Source organism: Trichomycterus rosablanca, chromosome 10 (genome assembly GCF_030014385.1).
Source record: "Trichomycterus rosablanca isolate fTriRos1 chromosome 10, fTriRos1.hap1, whole genome shotgun sequence".
In the NCBI taxonomy this organism is placed as follows: domain Eukaryota; kingdom Metazoa; phylum Chordata; class Actinopteri; order Siluriformes; family Trichomycteridae; genus Trichomycterus; species Trichomycterus rosablanca.
Genome location: NC_085997.1, coordinates 24,927,210 through 24,946,237, shown reverse-complemented (window position 1 = coordinate 24,946,237; position 19,028 = coordinate 24,927,210). Strand labels below are relative to the sequence as shown.

The 19,028-nt window shown below is 36.9% G+C and overlaps 1 protein-coding gene across 2 annotated transcripts in view; it reads left to right on the top strand.

Moving 5' to 3' along the window:
* Window positions 1-888: 888 nt before the first annotated feature.
* Window positions 889-19,028, top strand: part of qki2 (QKI, KH domain containing, RNA binding 2) — a 41,373-nt gene continuing 23,233 nt past the window's right edge. For both annotated transcript variants that reach the window (XM_063002991.1, XM_063002992.1), the window contains exons 1-3: window positions 889-1,293; window positions 1,377-1,542; window positions 12,737-12,879. In XM_063002991.1, the coding sequence (XP_062859061.1) occupies window positions 1,401-1,542; window positions 12,737-12,879 (285 nt within the window). In that variant the 5' untranslated portion in view covers window positions 889-1,293; window positions 1,377-1,400. The remainder of the gene's footprint in view (window positions 1,294-1,376; window positions 1,543-12,736; window positions 12,880-19,028) is intronic.

The window sequence follows — 19,028 nt, the reverse complement described above, 5'->3', positions numbered from 1 at the left end:
ATATTGACCCTGTGGAGCTCCCGACGGACAGTTCTGGTGGAAACAGGAGAGTTGAGGTTTTATGTTTTTTGGATACAATCCTGGTTAGCACCCGAACATCCCTTTCAGACAGCTTCCTCTTGCGTCCACAGTTAATCCTGTTGGATGTGGTTTGTCCTTCTTGGTGGTATGCTGACATTACCCTGGATACCGTGGCTCTTGATACATCACAAAGACTTGCTGTCTTGGTCACAGATGCGCCAGCAAGACGTGCACCAACAATTTGTCCTCTTTTGAACTCTGGTATGTCACCCATAATGTTGTGTGCATTGCAATATTTTGAGCAAAACTGTGCTCTTACCCTGCTAATTGAACCTTCACACTCTGCTCTTACTGGTGCAATGTGCAATTAATGAAGATTGGCCACCAGACTGGTCCAATTTAGCCATGAAACCTCCCACACTAAAATGACAGGTGTTTCAGTTATTTTGTCCAACCCCTGTATATGTGTATAGTGTGTATAATTGGTTTATTGTGTAGGCATGAGAATGTGAAAGTTGATTAATTGTTTGAGTACAGTATAGTGGTTAGCATGCATAGAGTGTTTGTTGTGTATACTTTCGTTGTGTAAGTGTGTGTGTATGTATGTGTGTTGTGTAAGGGTGTTAGCTTGTGTAATATATATGTGTGTATAATTGGTTTATTGTGTAGGCATGAGAATGTGAAAGTTGATGAATTGTTTGAGTACAGTATAGTGGTTAACATGCATAGAGTGTTTGTTGTGTATATACTTTCGTTGTGGGTGTGTGTGTGTGTGTGTAACTGATTTGTGTAAGTTTTCTCCTCCCAGTCTCCGGCTGGGTTCGGGGTTGATCGCTGGTCACGTGAACGCTCGTGCTGAGAGCAGCCGCAGCAGCAGTAGTGTAGTAATAGTGGTGGTGGTGCGGAATACCGACGCATTGAGACCGAGTGAGGAGTACAGTGTTAGAGCTAAGCTTTAAGTCCTTTCATTTCTCAGGATTTCCGTCGTAAAACGTTAATTTAACTCATCTACAGAAAAAAGCTAGAGCACGCATGGACTGGAAATAACGTAACCAGAGAGAAAATAAACCAACAACAAATCTCAACGGCATGTCGGCGTTCGGAGAGTTTGCGCAGCAATTTTGACCGCTATAAACAAACCGAATTGTATTTATTTGTAAAGTTTGTTTAATACGCGTATTTCCTACTTCTTATTCTGAAGCATAAAACTTTTATCTGTGTGGTGAAGTGTGGTGTAGAAAAAGTTATCTGAAGTGGGAGTTGGCTGGAGAGGTGAGGACTGAAGAGGACTTTAAGTGCCGACAGTTCTTGGAAGCTGGGGTGTTTACTGTTTTTATTTTTAAACTGTTTTATAGATTTTAGTCAGACTGGTTTTAAATATGGTTGGGGAAATGGAAACAAAAGAGAAGCCCAAGCCGAGTCCTGATTATCTCATGCAGCTTATGAACGACAAGAAACTGATGAGCAGTTTGCCTAACTTCTGCGGCATTTTTAACCATCTAGAAAGGCTACTGGACGAAGGTGAGACGGCTTTTATTTAAAATGAATATTTATTGGAACTGTTAAAATGTTTTTGTTGCTTCACATAGCTGCAATATATATATACTCGCTATGCCAAACTTTTTTGTTACCGTCACATTTTGAATGAAACACTTTAGGATACATGAAGTAAACCTTGCTAAGTTGTTTTGCAGATGGCATTGCTTTTTCCATGATCATGATTACGACATAACTAATATGAACTTCTTCTCAATTCCAATAAAACAGTTCAGGCTGTGCTTATAAACACATGCAGCACTAATTATTCACGAAAGCAAGAGGCAACACCCTAATGTGAAACTACTTGTAAATGTATCTGATCTCAGAAACATCAGTTTTGGTTTTTTTAGAGGATGACTAAAACCATTTTAAAGAAAACTCATGCGAGTATAATTCTTTAGATGGCATGAAGTAGGGTGGTCCATGCTGGATAACGATGAGGATTAAGTTGGTGAAGAATGTGTCAGGGTGGTGTAACTGTTTGGGAGCGTCAAACCGAAAACTTCAGTCACCAGAGGGCTCCATTCAGTTTAAATGAAGGGTGTAAAATGTGTGGTGCCCATTATATCACCCCTAACAAATTCCTAAATTTAAGATTAAACACATTAACTAGAGGGGAAAGGATTAGTACAGTTTAATAATCTGTATATAATGTGAAGCTTTAACAGGGAGCTTTCACGTTAACATTTAAAGGGTGTTGTGTGTGTGGCCCCAGTGAACGTTTGAACTTTTCATATACTGAGTCATTATGATTTAAGGCTCCAACCTATTTTACTTATTGCATATTACACTTCTGCCCCAAACCATCAGATTAATATGCTCAGCAGTTTGTTTAACAAAATTACAGTAAATGAATAGCTTGCAATAAATATCTTGAGCATGTCATGTATTAAAATCTCTAAATGCACAAAAGTTATGTATTTTAGGTTTAAATAATTCATTCCCTAAAATGCTGAACACTGTAGTAAACTTTGTGGATTGTATTTTTAACCACCAGTCCAATTGTTCTCAGTTGGAAGGTTTGTGGTAGACTTGCACTATCGGGACCTCATGGTATCTGAAGATAAATAGGGACTACAGTGTTATTTTTTTGGTCATATTTCTTATTAACAATCATTTGATTATGTTTCTTAAGTGTGGCTATTTAGTCTCATTATGAAAAATCTTAATGAATCTGTTTATCTACAGAAAGGTATGATGCAAAGTCTAACAAATGTATTGCTGCACAATGTTGTACATCTATATGTATAGTATGAATCTAACCCTAATTGTCTTTTGGTTCCTGTTCGGGCCAATTAAATGTGCAGTAGAAAAAGAACACTGCAAAAATACTACATGGAATCTACTTATAAATAATGCACCAGATTACTAGTATTGAGTAATAAATTTTTTACAGTTGCAAAAAGGATGATGAGTAGACTTAAAGTTTACAAGCACTGGCTATTTTGCTTCCTCTTGCGTGCTAAGCATAGCAAGTGTATGGCCTTGGCTTAGTTCCTTTCCGCCTCATTTCTGGATCTAATTAATTAAAGAGAGTGTCTGTGTATTCTCACTTGGAGAGAAGTCTGTTTTAGGAGATTAATTATTTTAATGCTGGCTGCAATGGTCATGCTCTATTCAATTAGGCTGTTTGATATGCACAAGGATTTTGACTGTATTTACCAGCAACCAGATACTGCTTCACTTTAGTGGCCTTTTATCTACATAAGTTAGAAATAACTAAGCTCGTGTTTTCACTTCCCCATCTTTAATTCTTGTTTTAGAGTACTTGCAACACTTAGAAGGGACCACAATGCAAGTGAGAAAAGGGTCTTTAGAAGTTTGGTCTTTGTGTCATGTACATTTTTGTGCATGGTGTGTTATTTAATTGAAACACACATTTTATCCTTATATGGCTAAATAAATTATTTGAATGATAAGGACACTGGGGAATCAAATATCTGGGACAGAATCCAGAGCCATGTCAAACCTGTCTAGAGAGCATAGCTCTTTATAGTCTAATTCAGATAACATGGAACTTTGACAGTCTGTAGAGCACAGAGACACAATGGTCTAATAATTGTGATACAAGACCAAGGTTTGACTAACTTTATTATCCACTGAAGTATTATATTAATAAATTAAGTTGCAATGCATTTCAGTTTTAATACAGACTGTAATTTATTGATTTCTTAAGCTATTAATGTTTACTGTCAAACTAACTGAAGCTTAACAACCAATAACAATACATTTTTTGGCTTGTTAACCTTTGTGAGAAGTAGTTTAGTGACTGTTACTTGCCCTCTGAGACCACTACTTTGTAATCTTTTTTTCTACCATAGGATTGCTGACTGGAATTGATTGCCCTTTATTTTGTGCATTCTGTACATTTTCAGGAGTTTTGGTTCTGTCTCTTAGTGAACAAAGCTTTATGCATCTGTGATTTGATGATGTAGTCATTTTCGTTTTGTTATTGTGGTTTGGATACAAGTGATCCAGTTTTGGCAAAGTGTTTTTAAAGTGCTATGCACCTAAAAACCTTTTAGGTTAAGAAGATTTTTTAGGATAATGGTGGAAGATCAGCAGCAGATGGTAGCATTATACACTAGCCCGTTATTGGGTTCGAGTCTCGGACAGTCTGCCGTCTACACAGATGTGGTTGGCTATGTCTTAGGGTGGGGGTGGCCGAAATGCCTAGCTACTTGTCAGTGTGTCTTCATTTGCTGGTTCTCAGCCCAGATAAAAAAAAAATATGTATGATTGTGTCAGGAAGGGCATCTGACATTAAAAACTGTGCCAAATCAGGTATGCAGACCTCTAAATATGAAAGCAGCCAAAAGAAAACATTAGCTGCTAGATGATGAAAAGTATTTGCCCTCACCTGATGTCTTATATTTTTGCTCAAATGTAACCAACTTTAATACAAGTTAAAGACAACACAAGTAAACATTTACACTTTAAAATAATCTAAGTATTCATTTAGAACCTAGCATAATGTGCTGCTTTTTAAGAGCTTCTAGTCTGCCTACACTGTCAGACAGAATTTATTTAAGTGATGTTTAAAATTAAGAGGTCTGGCAGTAATTATGCCTGGGTGTGGCTAATGAACCAGAATGACAATTGAATTTGGTTGATTTGTGGCAACCTGTAGCATTCGATTGTAAAACAAACTGAAATCATTAAGAGGGTGAAAAACTAAAATAATTACATATGTTTGCATCCCCTTTTGTGGCTATCCAATCACATTCAGTGTCATGTTAAATAGTACTCAGTGACATCTGCATCAATTGAAGTGACTTTGTAAAGTTCAGCTGTTCTAGTAGGATTTTTCTAACATTTACTTAGTTGCATCATACAGCAAAAGCCATGGTCTGCAAAGAGCTTACAGAGTATCAAAGGAATCTTATTGTTGAAAGGTATCAGTCAAAACATTTCCAGGGCATTACATCAAATACAGAAAGTGGATGAAGTGTGTCACAACTGTGACATTACAAAGAAGTAGACATGCCTCAAAAATTAATAAAAACACAAAAAGAAATATTGGTCCAGGAGGGGGCTGAGAGGCCTCCATCAACGTTAAAGTAAATTTCCAGGTGAACAATGATCCAAAACATTCATCCAATTATTATTCAGACTAATTCATGACTTGTGATATTGTCTCCCAAAGAGTTCAAAATAAAGTTAGTGGACAATACCTGCTGTTTTTAATTATCCCCTATAGCGTCAAGTGACAAAAATTTTGTATAGTGTACTTAAACTCTGATCATTGCACTGGCTAAGAGGTTGGCATGTCCAAGCTGTTCTGAAGCAACTAGCATACCGATAAATATTAAATAGGGCTATTTGACAAGTGACCGTTATTAGATTTAGTGTGTGTGTTTCCGTATTTTACTGTCATTATGCACTCTCGACCCTGTTGAAAGCTCTAATAATAGATTAGAGGCTTTGGGTGTGTTTATGAATGTACACATTTTATTTTTAAAAGACTAGTCATAGCTGCCTCACTGGTAAGCTCAAAATATAGTTTTGATACCTAAAAAACTTACACTACGAGAGATGTTTGAAGTCATACTCATATACTCATATGACTTGGGGTGGGGTGGAAAGTTGACTATACTGTTTTAACTCAAAGCTGTCTGTAATGCTGTAACACTGGCTTACTAGTGATCTATTTATTATTAACAGTACCTCATCAAAGCAATGTGAAATGTGTCCTTGTTTCTGATGTTTTGACCTTGTCTTGTCCTCCCATGTCCTTTTTGGTGTAGCCATGCTGCAATTGGCTTCCATATTTCAGTGGTTTCACTTTCGGCCCCCACAAGATACACACACTGTTGGAGCTGATGAAAGATCCCATAACTCATCTGTCACCATGATGTTACTATTAGAGATACTTAGTGTGGCAATGAGTGGGGTAAAAAGGCAAAAAGCCACTGTGCAGGTATGTCAGTGACCCTCTTCATTTGTCTGTACGAGCTTTATTAGAGATACATTTTTAACCTTTTAGTTTGTGTGCACATACAACATAAATGTCCTTTATGTTTAAATTGCATTAAGCCATTCCCCTTTTTGCCAGAATGTGGTGTTTTGAGAAAGAAGCATGGGCACACACAATCAGTGTGGGCAGTCAAGGTGCAATCGGGACCAATGTCACTAAATATATGTGTTTAGAGGAAGCTTTCTGTGACACCACTGTAATTAAACAGCCTACACCTAATATTTAAGGAGCTCTTACGTAAAGTGCAAACTTAATGGATTTGAAATGTTGCCAGTTCACTGAACCATTCAGAAGAACAATACTACAACGATATCAGATTATTTAAAATCATTATTAAATGACACTTTTTATGAATTTGAATTTATATTTGTTATATACGTATATATATATATATATATATATATATATATATATATATATATATATATATATATATATATATATATATATATATATATATATATATATATATATATATATATATATATATATATATATATATATATACAGTGTATCACAAAAGTGAGTACACCCCTCACATTTCTGCAGATATTTAAGTATATCTTTTCATGGGACAACACTGACAAAATGACACTTTGACACAATGAAAAGTAGTCTGTGTGCAGCTTATATAACAGTGTAAATTTATTCTTCCCTCAAAATAACTCAATATACAGCCATTAATGTCTAAACCACCGGCAACAAAAGTGAGTACACCCCTAAGAGACTACACCCCTAAATGTCCAAATTGAGCACTGCTTGTCATTTTCCCTCCAAAATGTCATGTGACTCGCTAGTGTTACTAGGTCTCGGGTGTGCATAGGGAGCAGGTGTGTTCAATTTAGTAGTACAGCTCTCACACTCTCTCATACTGGTCACTGAAAGTTCCAACATGGCACCTCATGGCAAAGAACTCTCTGAGGATCTTAAAAGACGAATTGTTGCGCTACATGAAGATGGCCAAGGCTACAATAAGATTGCCAACACCCTGAAACTGAGCTGCAGCACAGTGGCCAAGATCATCCAGCGTTTTAAAAGAGCAGGGTCCACTCAGAACAGACCTCACGTTGGTCGTCCAAAGAAGCTGAGTGCACGTGCTCAGCGTCACCTCCAACTGCTGTCTTTGAAAGATAGGCGCAGGAGTGCTGTCAGCATTGCTGCAGAGATTGAAAAGGTGGGGGGTCAGCCTGTCAGTGCTCAGACCATACGCCGCACACTACATCAAATTGGTCTGCATGGCTGTCACCCCAGAAGGAAGCCTCTTCTGAAGTCTCTACACAAGAAAGCCCGCAAACAGTTTGCTGAAGACATGTCAACAAAGGACATGGATTACTGGAACCATGTCCTATGGTCTGATGAGACCAAGATTAATTTGTTTGGTTCAGATGGTCTCAAGCATGTGTGGCGGCAATCAGGTGAGGAGTACAAAGATAAGTGTGTCATGCCTACAGTCAAGCATGGTGGTGGGAATGCCATGGTCTGGGGCTGCATGAGTGCAGCAGGTGTTGGGGAGTTACATTTCATTGAGGGACACATGAACTCCAATATGTACTGTGAAATACTGAAGCAGAGCATGATCCCCTCCCTCCGGAAACTGGGTCGCAGGGCAGTGTTCCAGCACGATAATGACCCCAAACACACCTCTAAGACGACCACTGCTTTATTGAAGAGGCTGAGGGTAAAGGTGATGGACTGGCCAAGCATGTCTCCAGACCTAAACCCAATAGAACATCTTTGGGGCATCCTCAAGCGGAAGGTGGAGGAGCGCAAAGTCTCGAATATCCGCCAGCTCCGTGATGTCGTCATGGAGGAGTGGAAAAGCATTCCAGTGGCAACCTGTGAAGCTCTGGTAAACTCCATGCCCAGGAGAGTTAAGGCAGTTCTGGGAAATAATGGTGGCCACACAAAATATTGACACTTCAGGAACTTTCACTAAGGGGTGTACTCACTTTTGTTGCCAGTGGTTTAGACATTAATGGCTGTATATTGAGTTATTTTGAGGGAAGAATAAATTTACACTGTTATATAAGCTGCACACAGACTACTTTTCATTGTGTCAAAGTGTCATTTTGTCAGTGTTGTCCCATGAAAAGATATACTTAAATATCTGCAGAAATGTGAGGGGTGTACTCACTTTTGTGATACACTGTATATATGAAATAATAGAAATAAAACTAAATATTAAAGGTATTTCACAGGGCTTCACATTGATGTCTGCAGTAATAATTATGGTTGTTTACCCAATATTAAAATGATTGTTTTGTGATTCTCTTTTATAAAGATTTTTTTGCGTTTTATCACTTTTAATTAATAGACAACAAGCTTTTTACAGGCATTATTGTAGTACCAAGCCTATATTCTTCACTAGTCAAACTTCATGTTAGGCAATTTCAGTAGTGTTTTAATGGTGCCAAATGCTGTGTAATGCCAAAGCTTTGGGGGAAAAAAACAAGAACAAATTGTACTCTGCCATGACAAATTATTGTGGCAGTATAAACTTGGAGGTTTATTTTTATAAGCAATTACATTCCCTAGCCAAACAAAGGTAAAAATATGAATTTATTTATAAACATATACAGAATATTATTTAAAAACCTAGATTGCTAGGGTATTAAAATTGATGTGATAATGTCTATTCTGTATGTAAAGGTTAAATAAATAAATATGTTTTCTATATTAATGCCACAGAAATTCTCTTAGGAATACAAAGTGAGAGAAATAAGGAAGCATGGCAGAGAGGAGCAAGGTTGCATTTGCACAAAAATAACATTCTCTAGCACCTATCTACAGAAACGTAAATATTATATTGCATTACACTGTAGTTTATAAAGTTACTGTGATAAATTTTATATTTTATGATGGGGATTTTGACTATTTGGAGCACCCCTAGCATTATAACAAAATTACTGTAAATACTGAATAATTATTTGCATCACTAAATGGCACCTTTCTCAAAACCTGACATAGGCTGAAGTATGGGATGATACCTGCCTTAAGAAAATACTTATTATCTAACCACAATGCCATACATCAACACAGTACAGTTTTTTCCATCATTTCTAATAACATCACATATGGTGATCTCACAGTGGTCAGCAACACAGTACCCACTCACATGCTTTGAGCACAGCTTGGCTATCAGCAAGCGTATGGAGCAGAAACCATGACAAGAAGCACAGCTTAAAAACGTTAGCGGTTGAAGAAACAGATCAGGCTAACAGTGGTTTGTTTACCAGACCTGGTTGGAATGGAGTGGTTGCATTGAAACTAGTCAAATCCATATGCCATGATATACGTTAAATGCTCCAAAAAAATGTTCATTGACAAACATTTGGGGGGTGGGGGGAGAGAAGTCTGTTTTCTAACCGTTTTGGGTGAGCTCCATAAGTTTGACTTTAGGGAGTTTGGTCTTGGCAGTGGAAAAGCATCCAGATTGTTTCCCAGTTTGAGGTCTGCTCTTTTATCCCCCAGCACCCTTTTCACCATTTTTATCTTACTTACTTTGATTTTTTCTAAATTAAGGAGTCATGTCAGGGCTCACAGTCAAAAGACAAAAGATTTTGAAAAAAAAATCCTTATCTTGTCCTGGCTTATCGTACTTCAGTCAAAGACCACCTTGCTCTTGGGATGGGCTGTAAACTAATGTGTCTAAACTGGAAACTTTTGTAAGACATGAGTCTGTTACATGGAGCATACAGCTAACAGCATTTCACAGTAAGAACATCATACCAACAGTCGTACATGTTGGTGATAGTGTGATGGTGTATAGATGTGTTGCTGTGTCAGGGTCTGTACTACTTGCTATAGTTAATGGATTGATGAATTTTGCTAGCTACCAAAAATTCTAAATGTGAATGTTTTAAAGTGAAATTGGGTACGCGACAAGACAGTGATCCAGTGCACATGAGCCTCCTTTAAATGGTTCCAAAGGCTTCAGATTAAGATTGGGTATTGTCCTTGTTAAAGCATTGACTTAAACGCCACTGAAATTTTGTGGTAGACTTGTTATTGTGACAAATATGCAAAAATAAAGGAAATCAAGAGATCAACCAATACTTTTCATAGCACCATATATCATAGATTAATAGGGCAACTAGAACAATATGACAGTAATAACACCAGTTTCTCCATTTAGGGCATTTCTATAGCCTTGCAGAAGTAACAAATAATTCTTCACATTACACACAGGTCATATTTCTCATTTCTAAGATTTCTCTTTTTTTTATATAAAAGCATAGTCTAGAAGGGTGTTGAGACCCATTTGCTTTTTCCCAGAATACCTCCTAGTTATGAAGTGTGAGGTAGGGGTGAAATTTTTTTTTTTAATAACTTTTGGAAACTGTCTTGACAGTTAAAAGCATGTGCACTTCTCTGCCAGATGAGATTTTTCATACACTGATAATAAATAGTGAATTTTACAAACAAACTGAAGCACAAACAAGGCAATAAATATTTCTAGTGCTAATTAAATGGTTTTATGTGGGGTTTAAATTCCTAATTCTACCTTAAATTTGTCATATGTTTTGCAAGGGCAGGTTTATCGTCAAAAACATTTAATTTCTGTCCCTCCATAGACAAAACGTACACTAATCAGCCAAAATATTAGGCTCGGCTCATAAAATGTGCATGCCAACAGTTGTGCATGTCACAGTCGGGGATCTGTTAAATGTTGGGCTGCTGGTACTTACTCGTACTGCACATGTTGAATGGAGCAGATACAGTATGTGCAGTGAATTTGATAAGGGCCAAATCATTATGGTCCTAATCTTTGTGTGTGTGTGTATATATATATATATATATATATATATATATATATATATATATATATATATATATATATATATATATATACATAAAATATAATATATGTATATCAAAATATACAAATTATGTCGTGTGATTTTATAAACAATTTCAGTGTCTTATTATAAGATTAAAATAATTGACTAGTTTATCAGCAACTCTGTATTTTTCTAGCACCAGACATCACTTTGAATTACAGAGGTGATATTTATGTCTTATGGCTTCTACCCTAATGATGCGGTCATAACATACCAGAGCCACTGTATCATGATGAAGCATTGGGCTTGTGGACTCAGATGACAGTAAACAGACACACACACACACACACACACACAAGTACTATAATTGAGATCTGCCTGCTATCTCTTTCTGTCTAAAATGATGGTCTGCAGGAGGAAGCTTGTGTAGTGCTGATCAGCAGTACGTAATGTTTGTTTTTATTGCCAATGAGGGCTGCTATAATGACAGCTCAAGTGGATGTGACAATTATACTGTATTTTACCTTAGGTTTTTAAGACAAAGGCTCTTGCACGTCATGAGAGAACACAGACAGTCATTTGTGTGTGGGTGTTTATTTAATGTGTGTATGTGGGCCATAACCTGCAACTAAATGATGTGAGCTACACACTTTGAGTCTGTTTGTTTTTGCTAAAGATGGCAAGCATTAGACATGGAAGAGAGGATCTCTATAATGTGATAAATTAGGTCACCGGTTCTGAAAATATCATGTCCAACTAAACGTTGTCATTTGGCTAGTACTCGCTGTAACAAGTTATTGGATGTCACTTTACTATTTCAGTTTTTTCCTTTTTTGTTCACTGTTAAATATTTTGAAACCTCCTGACGATTAACTAAATGCCAATCTAGTGCCCTCTATTACTTAGTTGTTGATGTACCGCACCAATTTAATTATTTAATTATATATTTATTAGTATGTTCACTTAGAGGGCTGTGTTGGCTAAAGTAAGGTGCTCATGGCTTTTTCTTATCGGCCCTGTGGAGGCTGAGCAGTCTGGTTAACAAGTCAGTGTTGTGCTTATGTTTGTTTTATTTAAATATTTATCATATTAATGAATGATGTTGAATTTAAGTTTTCTCCAGCTAAAAGAATCTGATGGGAACCCCTCAGGCACCGACTGTCTCGACTCAGGGTTATATTAAGATTAGAGTAATCAGACTGGCCTGGGCTTTGATGTAGTTATTTTAAACCCTATAGTACCTCATTTCTACTCTATTCTAATATAAAGCCACTTTTATCTAATAATCTACAAAGAGCTTTTGTTAAATAATCATCGCTGTCTTTGTCTTTGTCTCCTCTGAATTACATATGTTTCAGCAAAGTGCATTCTGTGGGCTGGTGTCTGATTTATTCCTTGAGCATAATTCTAATAGTTTAAATTAGCATGACTAATTTAATTCACTCAGAGTGGAATTACATCATATGAAATGTAAATTCTGAATGTTTTCTTGTCTCTTTTTGAAGGCACAACAATGTAACTTGCATTCTGCTCAGCTGGATTTTGATTTGTTATTTTTTTAGCCAAAAAAGCTTGAACTATCAATGAAATGTACCAGTCACAAAAATGGGATGATGAGAGAATGATGTTGATATTAAGCATGTTATTGAATTATTAAGGCATGCTTTTCAAAATGCTAATTAAAATGCATTTACATTTAGTTTATTACAAATATAAAAAGTTTTTTTGCAAGTTCATTAGCTGGAATGAACAATGTAGATTTTTTTTTATTGGCAAAGAGAGACTAGTACAATCCAAGTGTTACAAATAAACAAAGTTCTTCACATCCAAGACAGGGCGCCAGTCCATCACAGCACCTCAGCCATAGCAGGTTTAGGGCACTGTTTATGATCTTAAGTGAAATGGTTCTTTTTGGCAGAGATTGGCCGGGTACGGAAGGACATGTACAACGACACACTTAACAGCAGTACAGACAAACGGACATCAGAGCTTCCAGATGCCATTGGTCCAATAGCACAACTCCAGGAGAAACTCTACGTGCCAGTAAAAGAATATCCAGATGTAAGTTGGATTTCATTATATTTTTTCACATTAATCTTTCTCTGAAACATTTTAATATTTGTTTTTAATTCTTTGGGAATTACATGAGTCTTAAGGAGTGTGCTTGCAATATTAAAAATCTCATTTGAAGATGGAAGAGATTGATATGCTTTATACCTTAATGCTATGTCTTAATATTTGGTTTTGTCCTCTCCTGGTCATAAGGTTTCCATAGGAAAGCCAGGAAAATTAGCTTAACTTGGAATATTATGGAAATGATAAAATGACTTGATAAAAAATTACGTTTCATTCCTAAAAAGCATTGGCATTAATAGGCCATGTGGTCTGCTTTTGGTACAGTAACTGTTTTTTTGTAGGAGTTTGCTTCAATTAAGTCACAAGAGCATTAGGGATTTTTGAGTTCTGAATTCGACCTGTTAATGTTGGGTCAGGTTTAGGTTGTTGTTCTGTAAAGGCAAGTCACATTTTTTTTAAACACCAAACTCAGACTTTGTGCTTTTAAAAACATTATGTAGTGAGCTAGACATTTTTGCTTTAGACATTTTCTATACATAACTTTCAAAGGCATCATTATCCTGTGAGGATTGTGTATTATTTCAGTGGTAAACAGGTGGCTTCCTATTTAAGAAGCAGTGATTAGTGTCTGTTTACTCTCGAGTTAGAACAGGGATCGTGAGATCAAAACTAATTCAGACTGGATCACAAACAAAATCTTCTAAATGGCTCCTCTGTTGTCAGGTGTGTGTTTGTGTGTGTTTGTGTGCTTGTATAAAATATAACCACTATAAAACCACTCTACAGCTGAAAGTCTGAGTAAATTGCCTGACATTTACAATGTGTGTATACCTAGTTCAGTGTTAGTTCATGTATGAATAAAAGCTAACTAAAACAGCAAAAAGACACAAGGAGAAGCACTTAAATTACTTGCTGGAATGGTTTTTGGATTATAAATCTGCTTTGAAGCTAGAGGATGGATGTGAAGATTATATGATATGTGGCAGAGCATAAAATAATGAAGGCTAGAACGTAGAGATGTAAAAAGGTTGTATTCTTCCCTTCGACAGAGTTATTTTAACAGTTTTATTTTATATGATTTTTTTAAAACCTGACCAGAAAAAGTACAAACAGACAACACTTCATAAACATTGCACCACAATACTGTAATATGAAAACATTTAACAGGTTAGTCTATCACTAAGCTTCTTAATTTTCTTTTTTACATTTTATTATTATTTATCGTTGTATTATTATTCACAATACCTTTTTGTTTATTCGATCAAGTCAAATCCTTTAAATACATATATTAGAATAAAAAATATTCATGCAATTTTTTATTGTGTAGATATTTAAATTTAAGCAACTTGACAATAGCTGAAGTTTAGTAATAAGGTCAATGTGAGTGATGCCTGCACTTGTGAGATTTCCACATCATTTGTTTGCCAAGATCTAGCTTATTTATTAGCACAGAATTAATTTAACAGCACACACACATACGCAAAACAAGAATCTAATAGAATTAGCACATCATGGCAACCCTAAGGGGTTGGCTTCAAGGTCTTCTGCATATAATCTCTGTCACATTCCTCGATTTATTTGCAACTTCTTCATTTTCACTCAGCGCTGATGGAAATCAAGCAAGAAGATACAAATCCAGTGAGCATGTGTCTAATCAATCATTGTGCTTGTTTAGAGTATTACTTTTATCTCCTGTAACACAATCAGCCGGCTGATAATCTTACAAAACCCTGACAGGCCTCCCATAATACCTCGGCAGTGACGGGTTCAGGAGCCGAGGCTCTCTGCATTCTGTCTTCTGTCGTCTTTTTGAGCTGTCTCATGAGGAATAAAAAATCTGAAAAGTTATTCATGCCACTCCAGCACCTCTCGGTAGGAGAATTAAACGCAAATAGGAGCTTTGAAGGAAAAGAGACAGAGATGAAAGAGGCAAAGATAAAAGGTCTTTGTGTTCAACTTTTTTATTATTTTTCCACTTTCTTGAATTCTAGTAAATTTTTGTGATGAGTGAGTGATGTTGAGAATTCCACCCGTGCTTCTCTTTCCTAAGTTCTTTTTTATTCTTGGTCTTTTTATCTCAGTTGGATTAAATTGAATTTGTCTGATGCTTTGTTGTTTTAAATTTGAAGTTGATTTTAATACTAAAGAGAAATTTTGAAAAGCTGATAAACAGCACATTAAAGTGTCAGTGGGAGAAATTCAGTTATGAATATCCTGTGTATGTTTAACATCCATCTATGTTCAGAAACTATTATAAGTAAGGCATAAGAAGTTAAAAGCAAATAAACAATTGGGTTTATGTGTTGCGACTATGAAGTAGAGGGGGCAAGATCACAACAGAGTCACATGAGTGGATTAATTATTGGATCTATTTTAATTTTCAAAAAAGCGCATTTACAAATGTTACTTAAAAGTTAACAGGAGCTTAAAGCCTTTAAATTAGAATACTGAGAGTATAATGTTTTAACCACTGTTTAAACTAATCAATGGTATGATCAAATTAAGATCAGTGTTAGCTCAAGGTTAAAGTACTGGATTAGTGATCAAAAAGATGCTGGTTGAAGCCGCACTACAGCCAGTTTGCCACTTTTGGCTCATGAGCTAGGCCCTTTAACTTTGAACATTGTAAACTAAATGACAGTGAGCATTATTATGTTGGACTAATGATCAGAAGGTTGCTGGTTGAAACCCCACTACAGCCAGTTTGCCATTGTTGGACCCTTGAGCAAGACCCTTTTCCTTTAAATGTTTGAACTGTGTATGTTCACCATTGTAAACTTATTGACAGTGAGCATTATTATGTAGTCTAGATGAAAATATGTGGAGATAAAAATAAAATAAAAAATTGACATGGCCAGTCAAAATTAAGAATGCAGCAGCACTAGGGTGTTAAAATGTTACACTGTGAACCACTGACATGCTGCTTACTGGAAGAAGTATGACTCAAAAAAAGAGTCACATATACTTAGCCCACACAGATTCATCAACAGGCTTGTGATGGACTGGTAAGAGGTCACACAAAAACAGTGACCAACAATGACACTGGCACAAACAGTTGTTTTGCCCTGTGCACCCTGTCGTTGGATGAGCTCAGCTCTAAATATACAGCACAGACACCCTGCATCAACAGCAGCTGTGATCGGGCACAGAGGCGATGGGCTTTAAAAGGAAGAGAATGCATTGTGACCCTGACATAGAGAGACAGCTGCCTGGTTTATCACTCAGCCCTCGTGACAGATAAGGTTAAACACTCGAGCCACTAAATCACCAGCATGCAACCACCAAAAAGACAATGTATTATTTCTGGCCACTGTGGGACACGACCCATTAAATCGCGTCAGGACAGAAATTACTAGTTCAAACTTGATGACCAAGATGATCAGTCAGTGGCACCACATTTGCTTTTACAAATCCCTGCAGGGCAGTCTACTTTTCACAGCGGCTATAGTGTCACTCAACACTTAGATCAGTTTACTCAGGTCCCACTAATATGTGACCTTATTTCTTGACTGGTCATTTGTAATCCTCTCTTTAAGGCCCATGTGACTTGTAATTGCTCTTGGTAAATGTATGTCTAATATTTAGTGAAAAGCCAATTTTGTTTTTTGCATATCTACACAATTGGTTAACTGTAATAATAGTCCTTTATATTTAGTGCTCATGGTTTTTTGGACTTTTTAAATAGGTCTCAATAAACTTTGAACTTATAATCCTGCATCCTAGTTGCTAATTAACTATAGTATATTACTTAGTATAGTAATAACTAAGTAAATATGATTAATGTATTAATTTAAAAGTATACAGTGGGGCCAAAAAGTATTTAGTCAGCCACTGATTGTGCAAGTTCTCCTACTTAGAAAGATGAGAGAGGTCTGTAATTTTCATCATAGGTTCACTTCAACTATGAGAGACAAAATGAGAAAAAAAAATCCAGGAAATCACATTGTAGGATTTTTAAAGAATTTATTTGTAAATGATGGTGGAAAATAAGTATTTGGTCAATAACAAACAAGCAAGATTTCTGGCTCTCACAGACCTGTAACTTCTTCTTTAAGAAGCTCTTCTGTCCTCCACTCGTTACCTGTATTAATGGCACCTGTTTGACATCGTTATCTGTATAAAAGACACCTGTCCACAGCCTCAAACAGTCAACCATGGCCAAGACCAAAGAGCTGTCGAAGGACACCAGGAAGAAAACTGTAGACCTGCACCAGGCTGGGAAGAGTGAATCTACAATAGGCAAGCAGGTTGGTGTGAATAAATCAACTGTGGGAGCAATTGTAAGAAAATGGAAGACATACAAGACCATTGATAATCTCCCTTGGGGTCAAGATCTCATCCTGTGGGGTCAAAATGATCATGAGAACGGTGAGCAAAAATCCCAGAACTACACGGAGGGACCTGATGAATGACCTGCAGAGAGCTGGGACCAAAGTACCAAGGCTACCATCAGTAACACACTACGTCGAGAGGGACTCAAATCCTGCAGTGCCAGGCGTGTCCCCCTGCTTAAGCCAGTACATGTCCAGGCCCGTTTAAAGTTTGCCAGAGAGCTTAAGGGTGATCCAGAAGAGGATTGGGAGAATATCATGTGGTCAGATGAAACCAAAATGGAACTTTTTGGTAAAAACTTAACTTGTCATGTTTGGAGGAAGAAGAATGCTGAGTTGCACACCATACCTACTGTGAAGCATGGGAGTGGAAACATCATGCTTTGGGGCTGTTTTTCTGCAAAGGGGACAGGACGACTGATCCGTGTTAAGGGAAGAATGAACGGGACCATGTATCGTGAGATTTTAAGCCAAAACCTCCTTCCATCAGTGAGAACATTGAAGATGGAACGTGGCTGGGTCTTCCAGCATGGCAATGATCCCAAACACTCCGCTCGGGCAACGAAGGAGTGGCTCCGTAAAAAGCATTTCAAGGTGCTGGAGTGACCTAGCCAGTCTCCAGACCTCAACCCCATAGAAAATTTGTGGAGTCCGTGTTGCCCAGCGACAGCCCCAAAACATCACTGCTCTAGAGGAGATCTGCATGGAGGAATGGGCCAAAATACCAGCTACAGTGTGTGCAAACCTGGTGAAGACTTACAGGAAACGTTTGACCTCTGTCATTGCCAGCAAAGGTTATGTTACAAAGTATTGAGTTGAACTTTTGTTATTGACCAAATACTTATTTTCCACCATAATTTACAAATAAATTCTTTAAAAATCCTACAATGTGATTTCCTGGATTTTTTTTCTCATTTTGTCTCTCATAGTTGAAGTGTACCTATGATGAAAATTACAGACCTCTCTCATCTTTCTAAGTAGGAGAACCTGCACAATCAGTGGCTGACTAAATACTTTTTGGCCCCACTGTAACTCATATGTCGTTAGCATGCTGTTTCATATTGACAGCAGTCTGTTAGTTCAGGACCTGTCATTGCCCTTCGTCCAGCGACCTGATCTAAAATAATGCACTGACAGACAGACAGCCAATGAAGCGGGGGATGTTTGATACCAACACTTGTCCTACAGCTCAAACAGCATTTATTTTCTTTAACTGCACAATTAATACAAGTGTATTAAATAAGAAAATTGAAAGCAAAACATTTACATTTTTATCCAAAGCCACTTACAGTACTGTGACAGCATATTGTCCAAGCAATTGAGGGTAAAGGGCCTTGCTGAAGGGCCCAACAGTGGCAATCTGGCAGTGGTGGGGCTAGAACCAGCGACCTTTTAATTACTAGTCCAGTACCTTAATCACAAGGCTACAACTGCCCTAACCATTACAACTCACTGTCACACTAGACTAGCTTAGATCAGCTACTGCATTAGTTTATAGTTTATTTTGTTACATGATAACTAGCGACATATCAAACTACATTTCAGGTGGAAAGGTAGTTTATATTAAATATAGATATCTTAAAGAATGTCATATTTCTGTTTTTATTTGCATTTTAACTAATGTAAGGAAAGAATACAAAGTTCATTTATGAACTGTCTGTTACATGTATTTAACAATGTACAACAATTAAAAATAACAATGTTTTACCTTTTTCACTTACTTGATTTTTGTAAATGTATGTTATTTCTTAATTTAATGGCTGCAACACATTCCAAAAATGTCGAGCCATGGACAAATTAACA